This window comes from Galeopterus variegatus, unplaced genomic scaffold, assembly GCF_000696425.1.
Source record: "Galeopterus variegatus unplaced genomic scaffold, G_variegatus-3.0.2 Scaffold1903, whole genome shotgun sequence".
NCBI lineage: Eukaryota > Metazoa > Chordata > Mammalia > Dermoptera > Cynocephalidae > Galeopterus > Galeopterus variegatus.
Genome location: NW_007728014.1, coordinates 27,821 through 50,134, shown reverse-complemented (window position 1 = coordinate 50,134; position 22,314 = coordinate 27,821). Strand labels below are relative to the sequence as shown.

Genomic DNA, 22,314 nt, shown 5'->3' with positions numbered 1-22,314 from the left:
GATGGCTGGTTAGCTCACTTGGGAGAGAGTGGTGCTGACAACACCAAGTCAAGGATTAAGATCCCCTTACCAGTCATCTTTAAAAAAAAAAAAAAAAAGATATATATAGATATAGATATATGTATATACATATATATATTTTAACATCTTAAATAAAAAAACTCATGATTATCTCAATTGATGCGGAAAAGGCATTTGATAAAGTTCAGTTCTTTTTATGCCTTAACATAATCAAGGATCTTTACAAGAATCTATGGAAAATATTTAGATGAATTCCTTTTAAGCTTATGAACAAGGTAGAATGAGATATATAACAACATTACTATTTACATGAAATAAAAATGCATGCACACAGAAAGAGCCTCTAACTTTTAGAAAAGACTCTTAGTAGTCTTCCGTGAAGCTGCTTAGGCTAATTGGAGGTCTTCATGGAGTAAGCCCTATCTTTAATTATTCTAATTTACTTAATATAGGAGTATTAGGTTGACTGTATTTAAACTCATGAGGAATACTTCTAAAAGTCAATACAGGTTTTTGTTAGACCATAAAAAGAAAAACTAAGCTTCTTTCAAGTAGTTCTTATTTAAATAGCTACTCAAAGTTAGATGCAAATAACCATTTTTTTGTTAGTAATAATAATTTGTGACAAAAATTAGAAGTTTGCTATGTACTAGGCATTGTCCTAAACACTACTTATATGTTAGCTCGTTAAAGCTCACAACACTATAATATATCATTATTATTTCTTTTTACATATTGGAGATGAAAGATTACAGAGGTTAAATAATATGCTTACGGATATATACCAGATCTCAAAAATAGGTTTCTCTAACTCCAAAACCTATGTTCTTAGCCAATATACACTGCCTGGGCACCTACACATACCTTCCCAGCAGATATTTTAAAATTTCATTTGTATATATGCAAGTAATATGTGAGTACATGTAAAATAAAAATTTTACAGGGAGTTAAAATCATCCTCAATTTCCACCTTCAATCTCAGTCTTCATGGATTATTTTCAGAATATCTTTTTAGACATTTTTCTATTTGTTTATTTACATATATTTGTACAGATAGAAATATGTGCTACTATTTGTTGGGACTTTTAAAAAATACAAATATATATCTACACAGAAGGAGAATTTAATTGACTATCTTCTTAAAGTCACAGATTACTATGTCACATTAATTTACTTACGTTGGTTCGTTAATATACATATGCATACTTCCATGTGGTGCATTAGTCAGGACTCTTCCCACTAAAACTCAGTTCAAACTGGCCTAAGCAAAAAGGAAACTTATAGGCTCAATAACTGAAAAATCTTGCAGCTACAACTGACTTCAGGCCCTGTTGCAATTCAAGTTGTCAGATGATGTTCCATGCCAGGAATCTGACTCTCCTTCTCTGCTCTGTTTTCCTGTGTGTTGGCTTCATTTTCTGACAGGCTTTGTCCGTGTGTTTGCAAAGATGAGACCAGCAGTCCAGGCCTACATTCTACTGCATAGCAGTCCTTTGGAAAGAGCTTCCCAGATAGCTCCAGAAAAAATATTTGGAAAGTTTCTGAATCAGTTAGGAATGTGTTTGGTTACAAGTAATAGGAAATCTTGCTCATAGTGATTTAAGAAATAAGAGTTCGTTTTTCTTCATATCAAGAAGTCCAGAGATACCAGCTCACTTGTATGAAGGATCCAGTTTTTTTTTTTTCTTACTTTCTGCTCTGCCATGTTTAGAACGTTGACTTCATTCTCTTGCTTATCATCATATAGTCACAATACAGCTGTTGCTGGTCCATAAATAACATTCATATTCAAAGCAAGAAAATATAATAAAGAGGGAGCAGTAGCAATATCTGTCCCATTTATCAGGAAAGCAAAGAGCCTAAAAAATGAGTATTAAGGTTTTTCTATCCTGTGTAATAAAGTCAAATAAGGGAAAAGAGGGATAGGGGTATATGTTGGGTTAGCCATTTCATTGTCTGCCCCTTGCCTTTTTTAGACCATGTGTCCTTCCTGGAGCCAGTCATGATGCTCTGGGGAATAATGTCATTTGACTGGCCAGGCCTGGGTCAGGTGCTCATCTTTGGCATTGGGAGGTTGAAATCAAACCCAACCAAACCACTTGGTTTGGGAGTGGAAAGGGGGTGGTGCACTAAAGGTCAGGAAATGCTGGGCAGACAAAAACACTCTATGATATTTTTTATTTATTGTTTCTTTTCTACAACTCAAAACTTGAATGAAGGGAAGCTTAGCTGCTACAGCCCTAGTATCTATTAAGGACAGTACTTATAAAGGTACTGACTTGTCGATAGGATTGAAGTTTCTTATCAGCCCTTAGTCCTTTTATTCATGTCTTATAAGATCTTCATTTTTTATATCTTTAGACCTTCATTTTTCCTCAGTTTGTTCCAGCTAATTGTGTCAGAAATAGATATAATATTTTCACTAAAGTAAAAATAGTCCTGTCTCCTGACAAGGAACATATCTTACATTTAATAGACTCAGAGGATGTTAGAGAGTTCATTTAGTTCAAACTTATTTCATAGACAAGGGTTTCTCTTATGTCACCCCAGAGTACTTACAGTAGTGCTCTGTGCATTGTATATACTCAGTTAATGTTGCTGACTGATTATCACAGCTTGTTTGCTGCCAACTAAGGTCTAAAACTTATGTGTAGTTGGATGAAAACTAATAGGAACATCCACTCAGGACACTCGCACAGCCTTGCCGACTCTACTGTAGTGACCAGCACTCTGCAGTTAGCTTATGATGACTGTGGTATAGCATTTAGGGACTCTCACCCAAGTCCAGAAGCTCATCTTGCTTCATTTCACTGACAATTAATCATAGTCATTATGTCCTCATGACTCAGTACTGGCAACTGTTCACTCCTACATTGCTAAGTGACATAAACTTGCAGAACAAACAGGAAATGGACTGGTTTATTTTAAAGGGAGAAAATGAACATATGAATGTTGAGAGAATTGGCAAAAACATTTCTAAGTGAGATGTTTAGGGCATATTTCTAAGCATTCTATTTTGTCTCTTATTCAAATTGATTCTATTGTACTTATGACAAATATAAACTTCTTGTCTGTCACTGATATCCTGGGCCCAAGTGGTTTTAACCGTAATGGCTGGTGAATTAAAGGGAAGAAAATGGAATTAGAAATGCAGTATCTCTAACACTACATCTTTCCTGAGGAGCCAATGCTAGGAACTAAACGACTAATGGTTGTCCTTCTGAAAAAGTACTGGTGTGAATGAACTGACTCTTCTTTTTCTCTGTGCCTCTTTTGAACACATACATAAACACAGAAAAGTAGGAAACATATAATAGGCTGTTCTAGGCTAAAATGACACTTTGCCTTATTTTTAGTGATTTGTCAGGGCATAATTCTGTAAAAAAGAGGAAATTTGGGGAAGGGGGAAACATTTAAAATTTCAGGTAGCCTTAACATTCACTCAGTTGATTCTCTTTAGTCCCCTATCCCATATCCATACATTCTCAAGTCATAAACTTTGCCTTCTCATTTGCCTCCATTCAGTGGCATCTGGAACTTCTTGTTAACCTGTGTTCCTTGCCCACCAGAGAGGTCTTACTTATCTTTGTTTTCCCGCCACCTAACCTGCCCCACCACCAGGGCCTGGCATGTGGTGGATGTTAAATGATTAGCAATGATGGTCATAGGTAGGAATGTTCGTACTGGTATAGTTTAATAGATGAGAAAGCCAAGATTCAAATGACTTCCCCAAATCTAGTGATGGCAAAGTTAGAATTTGAACCCATGTCTTCTAGTACTCATTCCACTATTCCCTTCCCTAAGCTGTAACATACCTCCTCCACAAAAATAGGATGAGGGGAGGGGTAGTTTCACTTTGAGAGTGAAACTTATGGTGAGATATTTGGTCAGAAAGAATTGTCTGGAATTTGGGTACCAACCTGCACAAGCCAGTGAAAAAGAGGACAGCTATTCACAGGCAAACCAAGAATCTTTCAAGAATATCAAATTACTTCACTTTACGCAATAAAAAAATTCTTTTTTTTTTTTTTTTTTTTTTAAAGACGACCGGTAAGGGGATCTTAACCCTTGACTTGGTGTTGTCAGCACCACGCTCAGCCAGTGAGCAAACCGGCCATCCCTATATAGGATCCGAACCCGTGGCCTTGGTGTTATCAGCACCACACTCTCCTGAGTGAGCCACGGGCCGGCCCGACGCGATAAAAAAATTCTTGGAGAAAACATATGTAAATTAAGTTGTAAGGTATAACCTCTTCCCCGTCACTCCTCCCAGCCCCTTATCTTTTTTTTTTTTTTTCCTTTTTGTCTTTTTTCGTGACCAGCAACGGATCGCAACCCTCAGTGTCGCGCCCGTACCGGACCGGGACCGGCAACGGGATCGCAACCCTCGGTGTTGCGCCCGCACCTTGCTCAGCTAGTGAGCGGCCAGTCTGTATGTGGGATCCAAACCCTCGGCGGGAGCGCCGCCACACTCCCAAGCAGCGCACTGTAGCAGTGCGCCACCGGGCCGGCCCCCAGCCCCTTATCTTGACTAATATAGATCATTTCAGAGCTACTATAAACTTACATATTTTTAAACAAGAAATGTTTCTCTATCTGAGACATGTAAATACACCAAGTAATAGTAAGTTGGTCTACAAATATTTGAATTCCAACTATATATGGGTCCTGTGCTATAATGCTTTTTATCTGTAGTGATCCTGTCAGGACTTGTACAATTTTAGAACTAAAATAAACTTGAGATCCTATGGTCCAACCTCCTCATTTTATACCTAAAGATACGGAGGTTCTTGAGACATGTTGATTTATCTAATTAGCAAAAAAACAGAACTAGAACCCTCATCTAATCTTTATTACCCCTTCATCCTGAAGAAAATTTTTGTATGGTGAATAATTAACTCCTGATGGTTCTGAAGTGTCTTCTTGGTGTTGTTCTTGTATTTTCCTACGTGGCTTTTGTTGGAAGGGGGCAGATATGTAAAATACTTGATATTAGTAGTTGTCAGGATCTTGAGGCTGTGATCAAGGTATGAGAAGACCTTTTAGAGTTCTGCTTCTCCTGTTTCTGGTGTTTTGGAGAGCTTGACCAACATGAGACCCGCTTATATCACTGTTCATGTTGCTCTTCCTGGCCTTCCAAAGCTCAAGCTGCAAGAGCTTTCTGTGACATTTTGATTTTCATCTACTAACAATCTAGAAAATACAAGACAGGATCCCACAGGAAATATATAAGAGTTTCCAAGTAAGAGTTGCTTCCAGTTTACCTTGGAAACCAGGAGGTGTTGTTCAAAGGGTCAAATTCAAATTCCTCCAAACATAAACCAAAGTAAGTCAGTGGCGTGCGCTCTCTCTCTCTCTCCTCCTCCTACTCAAGGTTCTTCTCTTCCATTAATAGACTATGTTGATATAGTACCAAAATGTAAATGACCTGACTCTAGAACAATATGATGAGCAGTGTGTGCAGATGAGATCAGGACCAGAAAAAGATGATACCACCATGTTCACATATGTTTTGAAAACTCTCTTTTGATTTTTTCCCCACAAACCTGGAGTTCTAATATAATCATAATGAAGCAGTCTAGGCATTATACAAAATAAGAAGCCCCATGGAACTATGAAAGGCTGATGTAGTCTGAGGATTATTTCCTAAAAGTTTAAAGTTTTATAAGGAATCCCAGAAGAAGCAGAGGATATAAGAATTATTTAGAACTAATAGGAAGAGATCAGATTCAGATAAAGTATAGTTTGTGTCTCTGAGCCTGTTTATTTTCCAAAGTATAGTGAAGGTCAATATGCCAAAAGTTAAGTTATTTTCTTTCTTCTCTTTCTTTTCTTTAGGTTATTTTCTTTAAGCCAGGCTTTGACTTTGTTGTTATTTGAGCAGATTTTTTTTTTTTTTGTCTTTTGTCTTTTTTCCATGTCCGGCAACGGATCGCAACCCTCAGTGTTGCCCCCGTACCGGACCGGGGACCGACAATGGGATCGCAAGCCTCAGTGTTGCTCCCGCACCTCGCTCAGCCAGTGAGCGGGAGCCGGTCTGTATGTGGGATCCGAACCCTCGGATGGGAGCGCCGCCGCGCTTCCCAAGCGGTGCACTATCCAGTGCGCCACCGGGCCGGCCCAAGAGCAGATTTTTTATAGGCCTTGACCCCCGTGCCTCGCTCAGCCAGTGAGCGGGAGCCGGTCTGTATGTGGGATCCGAACCCTCGGATGGGAGCGCCGCCGCGCTTCCCAAGCGGTGCACTATCCAGTGCGCCACCGGGCCGGCCCAAGAGCAGATTTTTTATAGGCCTTGACCTACCTAACTTGTCTGGCCACAAAAGAGGTATGGGTAGAAGCCAGTTCTAAAAGCCATTAGAAAATCATTTACCCCACTAAGAGATAAGTTTAAAAAAATAAATAAAATGGTATGAAAATCAAGCCAGTAATAATTTGGCCATTCATTTAGAACTTTTGAGGCTTGGAGGGAAACCCCACTGCCAAAGGTTTATTGAGCCGTTAGTAGAGAGGGAGGGTCTAAACATTTTTGTCACCTTCCTTAATTCTTTCTTACGTTAGAGATTAAAAAAATTGGGCCGGCCCGGTGACGCACTGGATAGTGCGCCGCTTGGGAAGCGCGGCGGCGCTCCCGCCCAAGGGTTCGGATCCCACATACAGACCGGTTCCCGCTCACTGGCTGAGCGAGGCGCGGGAGCAACACCGAGGGTTGCAATCCCGTTGCCGGTCCCCGGTCCGGTACGGGGGCAACACTGAGGGTTGCGATCCGTTGCCGGACACGGAAAAAGACAAAAAAAAAAGAGAGATTAAAAAAATTTACTCATGTGAGAGTCAGAGCAATGATGCAATTCACCTGTTCTGTCCCCTGACACTGCCAGTAGTGAAATAGAAGCTTTATAAGCTCTATGGCTTCTCAGGTCATCAAAACCATCTCCCTGCCTCAGTGCAGGGGAGTCAGAAATGGACATGTGGATACACCTGCCACTTGTGAGAGAGTTACTGAGTGAGAAATCTGTGCTAAAGGCAATTCAAGTGGAACCAGCAAAACCAGTGGTATGCGTTCTTAGAAGATTTTATAAGTTCTTGAGTGGCCTATAGCTCCTTTAGGATTAGTATTTTAGCACTTTTATGGTAATGTTCCCATAAGACATAGTTCACATGTTTACTTTGTACAGTTTACATGCTTAACTTTGCATGTAGCCAAGATTTTAAATCTTTTTTTTCCCACCTCTGAAGCATGTTTGATCTTCTCTTCTTGCCCAAGCATTTAAGATATAAGGCTAACAGGAGCACCATATTTACAAGATTAGTTTTCATTTTTGTAGGCTCTTTTGTGCTCTGACCTACAATGGATAATCATGCAATATAAAATATGCTACTGGAAGTCAATGACAATTGTTTTGAAGCTCTTAAAGATTGGTTAATGAGGGAAAAACTCATTCCCTTTGTGTTTAGATTTATGTGCACATATCATCTGTTGTGCCTGTGTACTTACCTTGTCATAAATTGGCTGTATTCCATATCTACTTATACAAAGACTCACTTAAAATATTTGAATTTTTTATTTTTTCACAGCCATCTCTTCCTGTACTCTATACCCTGTCTAGCCAGGCTACACATGAAGCTGTTCATCTCCTTTGCAGGATGTTGGTCTTTGATCCAGTAAGTAGTGTTTGTTTTTATATTTTTTTAGTGTATAAGAGAAACATTCTGGTTTTGAATAGATTGGCAATGTAAATAATGACTTTTCAAAAGATAAAACTTCAATCCCCAGTTAGAAATTTGATTATTAATGAGTAGGAATATAGGTAGAGAGACAAGGAACTATACCATTCTTATTAATCTCAATATTTTTATTTTTTTTTATTTTTACTTATTTACTTATTTTTTTAAAAAGATGACCGGTAATGGGATCTTAACCCTCAGCTTGGTGTTGTCAGCACCACGCTCAGCCAGTGAGCTAACCGGCCATCCCTAGGTAGGATTCAGCAGTTTCTCAGTATCTTTACATATTATTTAGTAACTTGTCTGTCCTTGAGCCAGCAGCCTTGCCATGCTATAATTCTTTATCTTACAACAGAGACTATATAGCCTGGGGAAAATTTCCTGTCTTGCAAGGTCAACATTTTATATGTACTTTTAAGAAGTTAGGCTAAACCTGAAACTACAAGAAACTAGGCCCTGTGGAATATATTTGCTTTATAGTATACTTCACAGCAAAGAACAGCAAATAAATGATGTGGGAATTAGGAGGATAAGGAGTAAAGAAAAAAAATTTTTTTTTTTTTAAAAGATGACCGGTAAGGGGATCTTAACCCTTGACTTGGTGTTGTCAGCACCACGCTCAGCCAGTGAGCGAACCGGCCATCCCTATATAGGATCCGAACCCGTGGCCTTGGTGTTATCAGCACCACACTCTCCCGAGTGAGCCACGGGCTGGCCCTCCTATATCAATATTTTTAAAAGGAATTTGAGGGGCTGGCCCGGTGGCGCACTGCTACAGTGCGCCGCTTGGGAAGCGCGGCGGCGCTCCCGCCAAGGGTTCGGATCCCACATACAGACCGGCCGCTCACTGGCTGAGCGAGGTGTGGGAGCAACACCGAGGGTTGCGATCCCGTAGCCGGTCCCGGTCCAGTACAGGCGCGACACTGAGGGTTGCGATCTGTTGCCGGGCACGAAAAAAGACAAAACTGAAAAAAAATAAAATAAAAAAATTTAAAAAAATTAAAAAAATAAAAGGAATTTGACACCAGGTTAAATCAAGAGAAAAAAATTTTAAGATTATTTGAAAAAATATGCTCATAACATTGCATAAAGAAATGTTTACTCTTTTGGGTTGTTGAGATGGTAGTTTTTCCAAATCCCCTTTCTGGACTTGACTCTTCTGGAACACGCTACACATTGTACTGTAAGTTCAACTCTTTATTTATTCATCCAAAGAATATTATTTATATCTGTGCCAACAATTACAAAGAAGACACAAAAATAGAAGCATTTAGACAAGAAAATAAAATTTTATTTGCCAAGAAAGTCACTAAATACAAAACACAAGTATTTAAAGATTAAAAAACTACAAAATTATGAAAGTTATTAAGTTTACATTGGTCTGTTTGTGACAAGAAAACAGCAACTTTGTCACATGATTTTCAAATCCTCAAAGGTTATAACTATCTGCAGACACCAGCATAACAAAAATTAGGGATAAAAAAAATGTTGTTTGGGAGTCCAGGTATGTGAGAAATAGTCAAGATTTTATTATTTGGGGGACCAGAACTAATCAGGGTGACCCAAGTTATTTTTGTGACATTTCAAGGTACAGAGTGGATTCATTGTTGTTTATTTGGTGTTTGCTTATTTTTTTTGTCATCTTTTTTGTTTTTTTGCTGTGGTATGTATAGTGCTTAGTGATATTGGAAGCAGGACAAAAGTAGCAGTTCTTGCTTCCACAGTCTCTTTTTGTGGTCAAGTTCCCACCGGTAAGGACGATTTTGATCACATAACATGCTTAATGAGATAGTGATTTAGTAACATTAGTTTGATACTTTGTTTTATTGGCAACTTTATCTTACATAGCTAATAGAAAATGTCTATTAATACATAAAGAACCGCCCTTTGTATGGAGCCATGTGAAATTCAAGCTTGGAAGGTAATTTGATTTCTCATAAAGGATTTTGTAAAGGCCTTAGGGCTAAAATTTACTTTAATGTGTTAGAAATATTTTATTCTCTTTTTCAGGTCTATTTAGATTAGGAACCAAAAACCATGTAATTCATCTCTACCAGGTTTGCGTACAGTGCAGATAGCTGTACAGTATCCTTTTTCTCTGAGATTCCATGTTTATTAATGCTCCTGACCTGTTAGGAAGTCATGTCTTTACAACCTTTATGGCTGGAACTTCCTAAGCTGTAGAGCAGGTACCATGCATGTTTTTCCAGGGGAAGCCTTCTAGACATAAATTCTATATGTCAAATGTAGTTCTTATTCCTTAATAGTAGGATTATCACACCTTATTAAATGTAACTTTTGGCGTGGTCATAGTTACAAAGATTTATCTATAAAGACGAGGTCGGAATTATCTGGTAAGGAGGGTGACATTGTTATCAAATATATGTAAATAACTACATAGTCATTAAAAAATAAAGGAATTTAGTTAAGGCACCTTACATAATAATTAAACATCTTTATCATTGTCTTGTAGGACAAAGCCAACCAGTGTGTATTGTTACTTTTTTACAGAATTATTATTTTTAAATTGGCCTGATGCTTTATTAGTTTCTAATCTATATTAAGGATTCTTTTTTTCCCCAGTTCGGAAGGTTCGGTTCGAACAAGCTACTGTTTAAAGAGTGTTTCATTCTGGTTTTAACCTGTTACATTGAGAGTGAAAGAAATGAGTTTTTTGTTCGTTTTTTATCCAAGAAAAATAGACCATTAACTATAATTAAGTCAGTATATTTATTTATTTCATTTAATTTGAGGTAATTAGTTAATTCTCATTTTGTTGATCTTGGGTTAAGCAGTCAAATGCCACAAAATGTCTGCTCCTGGAATGAAACATTATTGAAAATCCTGGCTCAGTTACTTGGTTCAGTCTAAGAGGTGCCTATCTGAGGATTTATATATGAGGGGTCTTCAAAAAGTTAATGGAAGGATTTGTATTATCTTTTAATTGAATTTTTCCATGAACTTTTCAAAGTATCCTCATATATATAACCATGAGTTTTCTTCCTGATGACGGTAGTCAGGAGTTTCTGATACAATCATTTACTAATGTCCTTGTAAAGTTTCTTAAAGAAGACTCAATTCCTGATGTTTAGCTTGTAGCAAGGGCCTTTAGGAAAATATAAGGAAAAATTAGAAATCATCAGAGGATGATAAGATTAAAGGGCTCTGGTTCTTTTATTATGTAAATGTTATCAGCAGTATCAGAAAGGATGAAGTATAATAAATAATCAATTTATAAAGATTTAATTAACTATTACCTTAAAATAATGAAGACATTAAACAAATCTCCAGAGACTTTAATTTATCCAAAGGCAATAAATAATTACAAGCAATATTTTTAAAGCACAATAGGTAATGTTTAGGAATTTAGACAAAATTATTCACTTTTTTCCCTTGACAAGTAAAACACTTCCATTTTCTTGTATGCATATTTTCCTACCATCATACACATTCTTATTTACATTCTTTTTTAAAAAGTAAGTACTTCAATATAACCGAAAGGTATTTGCACATATTTTTTAACTGTTGATTAATGGCTGCTCTACAATGTATCAATGAAGAGCCTAGTGTATTAAAATAATGTTGTCCAGGTATGAAATGCTCTTTATTAATTAAGTATTAGTAAAGTCTTAATGTTTGTTAACTAAGAATAAGGAAATTAAGATTTAAGTTGACACATTAACTCCTTAGGATTTGTAGCATTATAAAAAATTAATTTCCTTTTAGAAACACATTACCTGTTATCATTTATCTCATTTAGTTGAACATAAAATTTTGCAATTCTGTAATCTTAGATGTTTATCTGACCAGCAAAACCAGTAGGAAAAAATCAAAGAAATTCAGAATGATTAGACTTTTTGTGAGAAAACAAACCAAAATCTTGTCTAAACTAGAATATTGTGCTAGCATTATTTTTACGTGGCAGTAAAATCAGAAGGAAAACAGATGTTTTTTAAAATTTACAACTATCGGGGCCGGCCCGTGGCTCACTCGGGAGAGTGTGGTGCTGACAACACCAAGGCCACGGGTTCGGATCCCATATAGGGATGGCTGGTTTGCTCACTGGGTGAGCGTGGTGCTCACAACACCAAGTCAAGGGTTAAGATCCCCTTACCGGTCATCTTTTAAAAAAATAAATAAATAAATAAAATAAAATTTACAACTATTAACTAAGACTGATTGATCCAAAGTGTCATCTTGCATAGGAATGTTACACCTCTTTATCTTATACAATTATATATCTGATATTAAAATTTTAAGTTAAGAGAAATACCTGCTAACTGAAAATATTATTTTACCTCACAATTAAAGCTTTTTTTAATCTTCAAGTTACAGCTTTAGCAAGAAAAAATTTCTAAAGAGCCAGCATATTTAATGCATAAGGAAGAGTAATATTTTTTAAATCTTTGAATTTCTTTTAAATGTCTTTAATGTGTTGATATTGTTTCTAAAGGCAATTGGAACAGAAGCTTGCTCCATTTGATTTTAAGATATCGCAAATATGGTGTATCAGCTCTCTTCAGAAGTATACAAAGTACATTGATTTGTTTACTTAGAAATATTTTATATTTGAGGGCCAGCCCCGTAGCTCACTTGGGAGAGTGTGGTTCTGATAACACCAAGGCCACGGGTTCAGATCCCTATATAGGGATGGCCGGTTAGCTCACTTGGGAGAGCGTGGTGTTGACAACACCAAGTTGACGGTTAAGAACTCCTTACTGGTCATCTTTTAAAAAAAGAAAAATATTTTATATTTGTAAAATGGAAAATTTTATTCAAAACTAGAGGAGCCAATTTTGATAAAGCAACAAAATCTAGGATAGAAACAGGTGTCCATATCTTTTGCAAATGTTGATCAGTTAAAGAAACAAGATATGTACAATGTGTAATTAAAATATATAATATGTAATTTACACACCATTAGTTCCTTTAAAAGAACATCATTATTGAAAATCTGAATAATTATGTAATTTCTTAATTTAGCAGGACAGTTTCTTCTTTTCAGTGTTCATACCCTTTATAAAATGACAGTCTCCTTTCTTTATCCTTATTTGAGTAGTCCTAAAGAGACATTAATTTGTTTAGAGAACTGAGAGTTGATGGTTGCATACCAGGGATTGGTTTACTTTTGTTCAAAGGTTTCTCTTAGGTAAAACACTTTAGAAGAGCCCATATTAGTACACACAGAACATACAGAGCATGCTATCAATAGAGGAAACAACAGAATCTTTTCAACCCTGCATTCTCAAATTTCAGGAAATAACAGAATCCACAGACAAAAACCGCTAACACAGGAACCAAATTCCAGCTGCCAGTGGTGGCTGACTGGGACCCAGTTTCTGACATCTGCCACCTGACTGAAATGACTTAATGGTCAGACGAAAAAATTAAAACTCACATTCAGTCACTGCTCCCACCATTGTGGACAATTGGGATGCTTATTCACAGTCAGATCTGGCCAACAACCAGATTTAGTATGTAAAAGCCAGAGAGCTCAGACACACATGTGAGACTAACCAGAGGAGCCGAGGAAAGGGGAGCCAAGAGCTCAGAGTGGTCCAGGACTGGGCATGGTATGCTGTCAGCCTACTTGTTTCTTTGGGTTCAAACAGGAAAACTGTGTCTCAGTGGAACCTTCAGGAATAACTGTCAAAGAAAAGCTCAGAGTTTTTTAGGGGAAAAAAAGTTTACTTGCAAAGAGTGCAAGGGAGTCATACTTAGAAGAGCTGGACCACCAAATACAAAATGTGACAGGTACTGAAAGGAAAAAAACCAAGATTATCAAGTGTATTAGTCCATTTTTGTTGCTTATAACAAAGTACACTGAACTGGGTGATTTATAAAGAAAATGAAATTTATTGCTTACAGTTTCTGAGGCCGAGAAGTCCAAAGTCCATCTGGTGGTGGCTACAGTGGACCCAGGGGTCTCACATTGCAAGGGGGTGGAAGCAGAGAGAGCAAAAGGCAGACTCCCTTCTTCTTTTAAAGCCCTCAGAACCATGCCCCTGACCACCCTTTTTAATCCATTCACTACTGTACAGTCCTACAATCCAATCACCTCTTCTCTCCACCTTTCAATTACCGTAGTAGGATTTCCTACCCTCTTAACAGTCACAGTGGGGGCATATTTCTATACATAAAACTTGCAGGATACAATTCAAACTTCAGTGAGTTTTGGGGTACATAATTCAGTCCACTACATCAAGTTTACACTTGTCTGTTCTTGGTGAATAAACAGCCACTTTCTTTTGTGATTATTTTATCTTGAAAGGTCATGACATGCCTTTTAACATCAGCATAGCAAAAATCAGAGACAAAAGTGTTTTTAGGGAATCCATGTTTGTGGGAAATATTTATTAACATTTTATTATTTGGGGGACCAGAACCAGTCAGAATGAACAGTTATTTTTGGTTTATTTAAGTACAAAATGGTTTTCTTTTTAAAATTGTGTTGTGTGAAGTACTTGATCATATTGAAAGCAGGTCAAACTCAGTTTTTGTATTCTGTACTATTGGGTCCATCCCTAACGCCTTTAAAATCCACTTTCTCTCAGTAGTACTTATATGTCCACTGAGCTAAAAAGAAAAAAATTTTTTTAAAATTTTTTAATGGAGGAATTAGTTTAAAAGTTCATAGTTTATGTAAACTTGACACTAGCGTATTAACTATTGTGATCTAAAGTGCCAGAAAACCAAATTAGACTAGACTCCTGATATTCAGACTGATATGTATCTCAAAAAATGGCAGTCAGATCACTGTCTGCTGCTTTTAGATGTTTTTGCCTTAGTCTGTTTGATCTTTCCAGTAGTTTTGTAAAGTTGCCACTGTGCTCACATCTCTTCTAAATTTGACACATATTTAGAAAATAGGGCCTGTTATTTAAAATGTAAACTTATCCTCTTCAAAGCATAGCATGTTTAAATGTCATGATATTTGTCATTTTTGACCCTGTGTACATCTATTTTAAGGTAGGAACTTTTCAGAATTTTAGCAAAGGCACTTCTAAGTGGTGGTAGATGACAACAGTAGTTTGTTGTCCTAAGCCATGTATACTTCCTCAGCTGCTGTGTTACCTACCTCTATATTCAGTTGTCCTTCTTTGCATAGGATGTACTGTAAAATTAAGTATAAGCTGTTTAAAACAGTTATTGTGTCTTGTGAAAGATCCTGTTTGGACAGTCATATTTATCTGGAATGTTGATGTGCTGGTCTCTAAATTTGATTTCAGTCCAAAAGAATATCCGCTAAGGATGCCTTAGCCCACCCCTACCTAGATGAAGGGCGACTACGATATCACACGTGTATGTGTAAATGTTGCTTTTCCACCTCTACTGGAAGAGTTTATACCAGTGACTTTGAGCCTGTCACCAATCCCAAATTTGATGACACTTTTGAGAAGAACCTCAGTTCTGTCCGACAGGTTAAAGGTGAGTGTCTCTTTTGGCCTTTGGCCAGGCTAGACAACTAGTAACATACTTCATTATTTGGCTGTGAAGAATTGAGATCTGGATGGTGTCCAAAGCTCCTCCGTATGTTTATTTTACAACCATGCATATAGCTCTCTGTCCAGGGCATATATGCCAAGAAAGCTATGTGTCTTATAAAAATGCTTACTTAATATTACATCCAGGGGAAGGTGAGTCAGAAAAATGAATATTTTGTTCTGATTTTCAAAGTCTATTTAGTGAATGTGACTCAAAATATATTTAATATGGATTCATTGTGTCATTTCGTTGAGTGAAACAAATTGGACTTCTTTATATAACATACCAAATTTTAAAAAAAGATAAAAATCCGCTGAGGGAATCATTCATTGGATGATGAGAAGAGAAGGAAATTTCTGAAAGTTTACTTATGAAATTTCATGGCATGATTGCCTATTGGGATGGTATGGGGGTAATGACATTCACAATTCTGAATGATTTTATTGTCTGCTCTAGGATATTTTAGAAGAGAGGGTAGTCCCCAAAGTAACCAACCAACCCAAGACTATTATGTACCTAAATACCAACTGAGGTTTTTAAGTGATCTTCAAAAAGGCAATTACCAGTAATTCAGAAGAGTTCAACCATAAAGCCAAACCTGTGGAGTCTCTCAAATTTCTAGACCATTTTACTCTTCCCACTGATGGAAGTCCATGCAAAATCACCATTTGGTTTTTTGCTGTGTTTAGCAACAACTGTCACTTTGGTTTTAGGAAAGTTCAGCTGGATTGTGCTAGATAGATGTATGTGTGTGTGATTTAACTAAACCAGTAGGAAATGCTATTCAGATGCTGGCTAGAGTTAGCTGAGAATCCACTGCTCCCAAGCCCGCAAATTGGCATGGGTTGTATGATGTTTGTTTTCTCCACAGAAATTATTCACCAGTTCATTTTGGAACAGCAGAAAGGAAACAGAGTGCCTCTCTGCATCAACCCTCAGTCTGCTGCTTTTAAGAGCTTTATTAGGTAACTATAAATATAATTCTAACATTCTTGTTAGAATTAAAAAGATTCCTTCATGATTTTTGTTTTTATTTAGATTAGATAACAGATAAAAGGCTCAACAGAAAGTTTCTATTATGAGCTTTACCTTTAGTCAAAAGTATATTAAAAATGTAAAAATCAGTTTTTGCACTGGTGCCAGTTCACTGTGGTTGCTTTGGCAATTATTTTTTAGATGACCATGATCCTGATCAGGTACATGGTGGTCCTACTGCTGCAGCAGTGTGGCAGCCACTTGCCCTGGAGTTAGACATGGTCATTTCGGTTCCCACTAACATTCCCACTTCCTTAATAATAACTGTGAGCAAGAACATTATTTTTTACAGGTGGACTGCTGGTGTGGTCTATCTAGAGGAGAAGCCAACAGGCTTATTATGGTAGAACTGTGAACCTACTTTGGAACCTAGCAAGCATCTCTCTTTATTCTTTCCTTCTCTTGATCTCTTTTTCCCCTAACTCTTTGTATCAATCTTTGTCCAGTCAGGAGAAAGAAACCAATCCAGTAATGTGATTGAGGAACATTTAATAACAAGAATTGTTAACTAGGAAAAGACGGTTAACTACTAAAAGGCATAAAAGAGGTTTCAGAAGAGTACTGAAGTAGCAAATGCAGAAAGCAGCTACTCCCTGACTGAAGGGAGAGTAAACAAGAAAGATAAGAACTTTAAAGAGGCTCCTTCACCCAAAGACCTCTTTGGAGAGGGTATGGCTACCACAGTAAGACGCGGCAAGAGGGTGGGAAAGAAACATGTGGGCAGAACTGGTCCATCAAAGAGGCTTGTTGGGTTGCAGAGGAACTTGCTAGAGTGCTTGAGTAGACCAAAGCTGGGCCTTCCACATCAAAAAAAAAAAAAGGGCAAAACCAAAAAATACAGAAAGCACACCAGAACCAGGAAGGGAAGCTCCTTCCTGATGCTATAGCCTTGCAGTGCCCTTCCAACGCCCACTGTTGGCAAAGGTTAACATTAAGCCAGGTGACAAAGGAGAACCGTAAACAGGGTCTGGCTCCAGTATCACAAAGCAGGACAAAGAGGGTGGATTTGGATCTGAGAGGCCAGTTTCCTTTCTTCCCCACCTGCCTTGCTCTCTCTCCCTTTCCCCATTCCCTGCTTCTTTTCCCCTTTCCTACATTATATTGAAGTTGTCAAGAATTTTTGTTTAAAATTTGTAAGTTCAGGTGACTTTCATTTCTTCCATGTAATTTTCTGTAGAAAGAAGTAATTAACTTACATTTTTACTTTTCTGTGGTTTTAAATTACTTTGTTTTGATATTTTCCCCTAAGAGTCAGTGGCCCAGTCAAATACATATTTTAGCACCTTTCACGTGCAAATCATTCACTGTCCTGGGCCCTGGGGAAGCAAAGTAGTTACACCCTTCAAGTTTACAATTTAATTAACAACCTTAGACAGACATGGGAAGTAACCAGTAACAGATCTGCGGATAACAAATGCTAAATGATTATCCATACTACTCCATTAATACTTGATGAAAGAATGCTTATGAGACTCATTCAAAACAAGTCCCAACTTAAAATCACTGTATTTTGAGAGACTACTTTTAAATGGATAATTCTGCATCCTTTAAAGGTTATTTTCCTAATCGAATATAGACATTATTATTGATAATAGCTGCCATTTACTTTACACTGTGAAGTAGGTACCCTGGAAAACACTTAACATGCATTATCTCAGTTATTCATCACAGTATCCTGTGAGGTAGACAGCATTATCCCTTTCCAAATGAGTAAATATTAAGGAACTTGCTCAGTGCCACAGAACTGGTAAAAGTGACATGTTTTCAAGCCCATGTACATTAGCTGCTGTAGCATACTGCCTCACTATAGATCACATATCCTTAAATAAACAATTTGGAACAAATTCAACTTTAGAGAAGTTAAAGAAACAAAAATCTTGAAACGGACTTTACAATTTTTTTAAAGGAGAGGAAAAGAGGCAGAAGTGAATTGCCCTTTTGCCCATTGTGGTGTTACTACTAATTTCACCATCTCTCCATTCTCTTCTAGTTCCACTGTTGCTCAGCCGTCTGAGATGCCCCCATCTCCTCTGGTGTGGGAGTGACAGTGGAAGATAATGTACTACTGAAGATGTAATGTAGCTTTCCACTGGAGTCTGGGATTTGCAATTCTGGAGGTTAATCATGCTTGTACTGTAATTTTACTAATGAAGTTTTAAATTAACAACCACTACTTGTATGATATGAATAATATTTAGAAATGTTACTAGGCTTTTAATCTTGTAAAGTGGTTGTGCTTTTAGAAGAAAAATATTTTACCCAGAGTTGCACATGTTTTATGAATTTAGTGCAGCTGTTATGGCTCACCTCAGAACAAAAGAGAATTGAACCAAATTTGGGAGTTTGGGGTTTCGTGTTTTTGTTTTGTTTTGTTTTGTTTTTTCTTTTTTAAAATGAAGTGAGATTGTTCACACACACACACACACACACACACACACAAAGGACAGTCATACGTTTTGATATTTGAGCCATTCCTAAAGATTTGGGGTTTTCTAAAACAAAAGAATCTAGAAACCTTGCCTGAGACCAATCATGGAGCCACGTGAGCTGATCGTGGCTGCACCTGGGGGAGGGGGGTAGGGAAGAGGGGCATGCCACCTAATGATCAAGCCCTATAATTAGCTTCTCATTAGAGCTGTGATGGTGATGTGTGCTGTCTAAAATCCAATGTTGTGGGTAGAGAGAATGAGTTTGTGACTAGAAGAGACAAAACTTTTGTTTTCCTTACCCAGTATAAATATATATATATATATATTTAATCTATTTTTATTAGAAGTTTTTCTGCTCTTTCTTACATAAAAGAACCCCAAGCATGCATCTTTCATGTGTGTAAATAATTCATTTCTGGGCTAATTTCAAAAGAATCCCAACATTACTGTATAGAGAGAGAACTAGCTTGCACATTTTAGGTCTGTGAAATTTTGTGAGACTTTTCCTGCACTGGACAGTAAAAAATAATAAATAAAAGACAAAAACAAATTTTAAAAAAGATTTAAAGCCACAAAAAAAGGCATATAGGGAATTATGTCAAATGTGTTCGTGTCCTTAGGCAAAGCTGTGGGAGTCTTGAAATGTCACAGTAGTAAATAACTTATTACTTTTTGACAAATTCTTTTTTTCTGTTGGAACACTGAATTCTTCTGTGCATATGTATATATGAATACAAATTGAAGGCCTCTACCTCCTGGAGTTATACAACTTGGCTTGTTTACCTCCACATGCTGATGATGACTATTTTTTTTTTTTTAAGTTCAATGTGGAGACTTGAAACTTGAATGTCCCTTCCAACTTTTTTATTAAAAATAAAAAGACAAGAAAATTGAAGATCGTTTTTCACCTGTACAAGGAATACTAATGGATCGTCTTAAAATTGGTCTAGGAAAAAACCTTGGTGTGTGTTATGGACAATTAACTGTTAAAGTTATTGTAAGTTATCTGTATTTAGCAGAATATTTTCATCTTGAGTGATCTGAGCTGAATTTGAAGACTATTAATAAGTTATGTTTGGAAGTTTTAACTTCAATGAAGTAATTATTTGCTGTGAAAGAAACAAACATTGAATTACTAAACAAAGATGGTGCAATATCTTTGTTTTTTTTTTATGAGGCTCCTGAGAACCTACCCAACTGAAGCATTTCAATTCACTTGAATGAGAAACGTGTTTAGTATCAAAAGAGCCCGAGAAGACACTGGTGTGAAAGGTACAATCTCAGAGGTTGGTCAATTACCGTGGCACACTTTCTGGTCACTTTGTACAATGTAGATTTGAAGTACAGTGGTGAAAACATTAAATGTGACATTTGAAAAAGATGTGTCATCTGTTTTATTTCCATTTCTTTCCTTTGTTTTCTTTTCAGTACAGCTTGTACCCTGACTTTGCAAAGTTTTGAGACAGTTCCTATTTATATTTTCATTTTGATCTTCCAGGAAATGATTTGTTTTGAAAAATCTTCCCAGAAACTTTAGATTGCCAAAAATATTGGAAACTTAGTTAACCGATATCAAAGACATCTGATTTAAATATATACACTATGGAAGTCTTTCTAGACATTACAGTCTACCTAATCCAATGGTTTTCAAACGTTTTTTCTTTTGAAACACAGGACCCTGTTTTCATGTGAAATCTTACTCCAATATATTGGTGTCTGATATATTACATAGAAGTGGTTTGCTCTGGATGAAGCCAACTGGTGAAGGGATTTGACCCTCTCCCTTTTCTTCCTTTCTGTCCCCTGCCCTAGCAGCCCAAGGGCCCTTCCATCTAAGGAAGAAGTCCCAGCTCAGTGATGGTGTAATTAATGCCTGAAACCAGGCTGCCTAACTTCAGATGTTCCTGAAGCTGGATGAAGCAACATTACTCTTGAGTTTGTAGATGGCATCTACTTCCTATCTTCCTGATTTGACAAAATGAAAGGATTTTTTTTTTTTTCCTGATATGGGGGAGATGACTGTTCTAACTCAAATAAATACAAATTATATATTCAACAAACTTGAGTACCGACTAAGTGCAAGGATTACTTATTAGAAAGCCTTGTTAATATCAGTAATGCTTAACTAAGAAAACCTGTTTCCGTCATTTTCACGCAAGCATTTTGAATTGAACATACAATTTTTTGAAACTAAAGTTTTTCATAGATAAATATTAGAGAAAATATAACCACCAGTTCCCACTGGAACCTGCTTAGCAAGCCAAAAGAATTTGTGCCTTATTTCTTTATCGTTGGGAATTGCAAAAATGTGGGATTTCTTTTTTTTTTTTTTTTTTTTTCGTGTCCGGCAACGGATCAGAACCCTCAGTGTCACGCCCGTACTGGACCGGGACCGGCAACGGATTGCACCCCTCGGTGTTGCGCCCGCACCTCGCTCAGCCAGTGAGCGGGAACCGGTCTGTATGTGGGATCCGAACCCTCGGCGGGAGCAGTGCACCACCGGGCCGGCCCCCCAAAATGTGGGATTTCTAAAGCCAGTGGAGTCAATACGAACAGATAAGTTAGGGCTGTAATGAGCTGCAATGTGTTTGCAGTCTAAGCATAAGAACCTAGAAGATTGTGATAGTTTATAAGGTTTGGAATTTTTATTTTGTTTTCCCTTTATGGTGTGCCATTTAAAATATTACTTTTATATTAAAAATAAGAAATGTATGAGTAGAATGCAAAATTTGCATGAATTTTGATTTTTTTTTTTTTTTGAAGATGACTGGTAAGGGGATCTTAACCCTTGACTTGGTGTTGTCAGCACCATGCTCTCCCAAGTGAGCCACGGGCCAGCCTTTGAATTTTAAAATTAACACAACTTTTGAGATATTTGCAGAAAACAAATTTAGTTTACTATCAACAGAGCCTCACCAAAGACAATTGTAAAGGCGAATTACTTTACTTCAAGAAGAAGAGAAAGAATAACTAAAAGAATATCTCTAGTGCAAGAATGGTGAACAAAGAAATTGGTGAACATGTGGAGAAAACGAAGCAAACACAGACTGCACAAAACAATAATAATGTCTGATTGGGGGAGTGATGAAATAAATTAGAGCAGGTTTCTTTAAACTGGGGATACATACACCCCTGGGGATAAATGAAGACTCAACAGCAGGTACATGGACACATATGTTTGTTTTTAAGAGTCAACTTCACTGTTTTCTTCCATCCCCATCCTCCTTCCCTTCAGGGTTTCCTTTTCCCCTCCTTCTTCACAATCGCCATTCTCCCACTTAGAAAAGACATACTTCTTACACATCCTAGATAGTACCGATGCAGTGTTCCTGGGTGTAAAATCTTCCTCGGTTGGCAGGTAAAAGGACAATTTGAAGGTTTTTGTTTATAAAGACTTCACCTCTTTCATCTCACTATTGTCAAATAATACATAAATCCTGAGAGAACCCCTTGAAATTAAAGCAAAGATAACATTAGGGAGAAATATTGAGACTGGTAGTATTTTATTTCACCCAGGCAGCAAATTCATGGCACACCTGTGTCTGTCTTAAAATTGAGAAGTGAGGTAGTTTTTGTGGAAATGTATAAAATTAATGCAGACTTTTTTTTTTTTTTTTGGTCT

At 37.1% G+C, this 22,314-nt stretch overlaps 1 protein-coding gene across 2 annotated transcripts in view; it reads left to right on the top strand.

Moving 5' to 3' along the window:
• Positions 1-20,073, top strand: part of NLK (nemo-like kinase) — a 161,582-nt gene extending 141,509 nt beyond the window's left edge. Inside the window, exons 8-11 of one of the 2 annotated variants that reach the window (XM_008579525.1) lie at positions 7,594-7,680; positions 14,973-15,171; positions 16,100-16,193; positions 18,254-20,073. In XM_008579525.1, the coding sequence (XP_008577747.1) occupies positions 7,594-7,680; positions 14,973-15,171; positions 16,100-16,193; positions 18,254-18,308 (435 nt within the window). In that variant the 3' untranslated portion in view covers positions 18,309-20,073. Of the gene's footprint in view, positions 1-7,593; positions 7,681-14,952; positions 15,172-16,099; positions 16,194-18,253 lie in introns of those variants that run through there. The other variant, XM_008579526.1, reaches the window with a different exon arrangement.
• Positions 20,074-22,314: the final 2,241 nt, after the last annotated feature.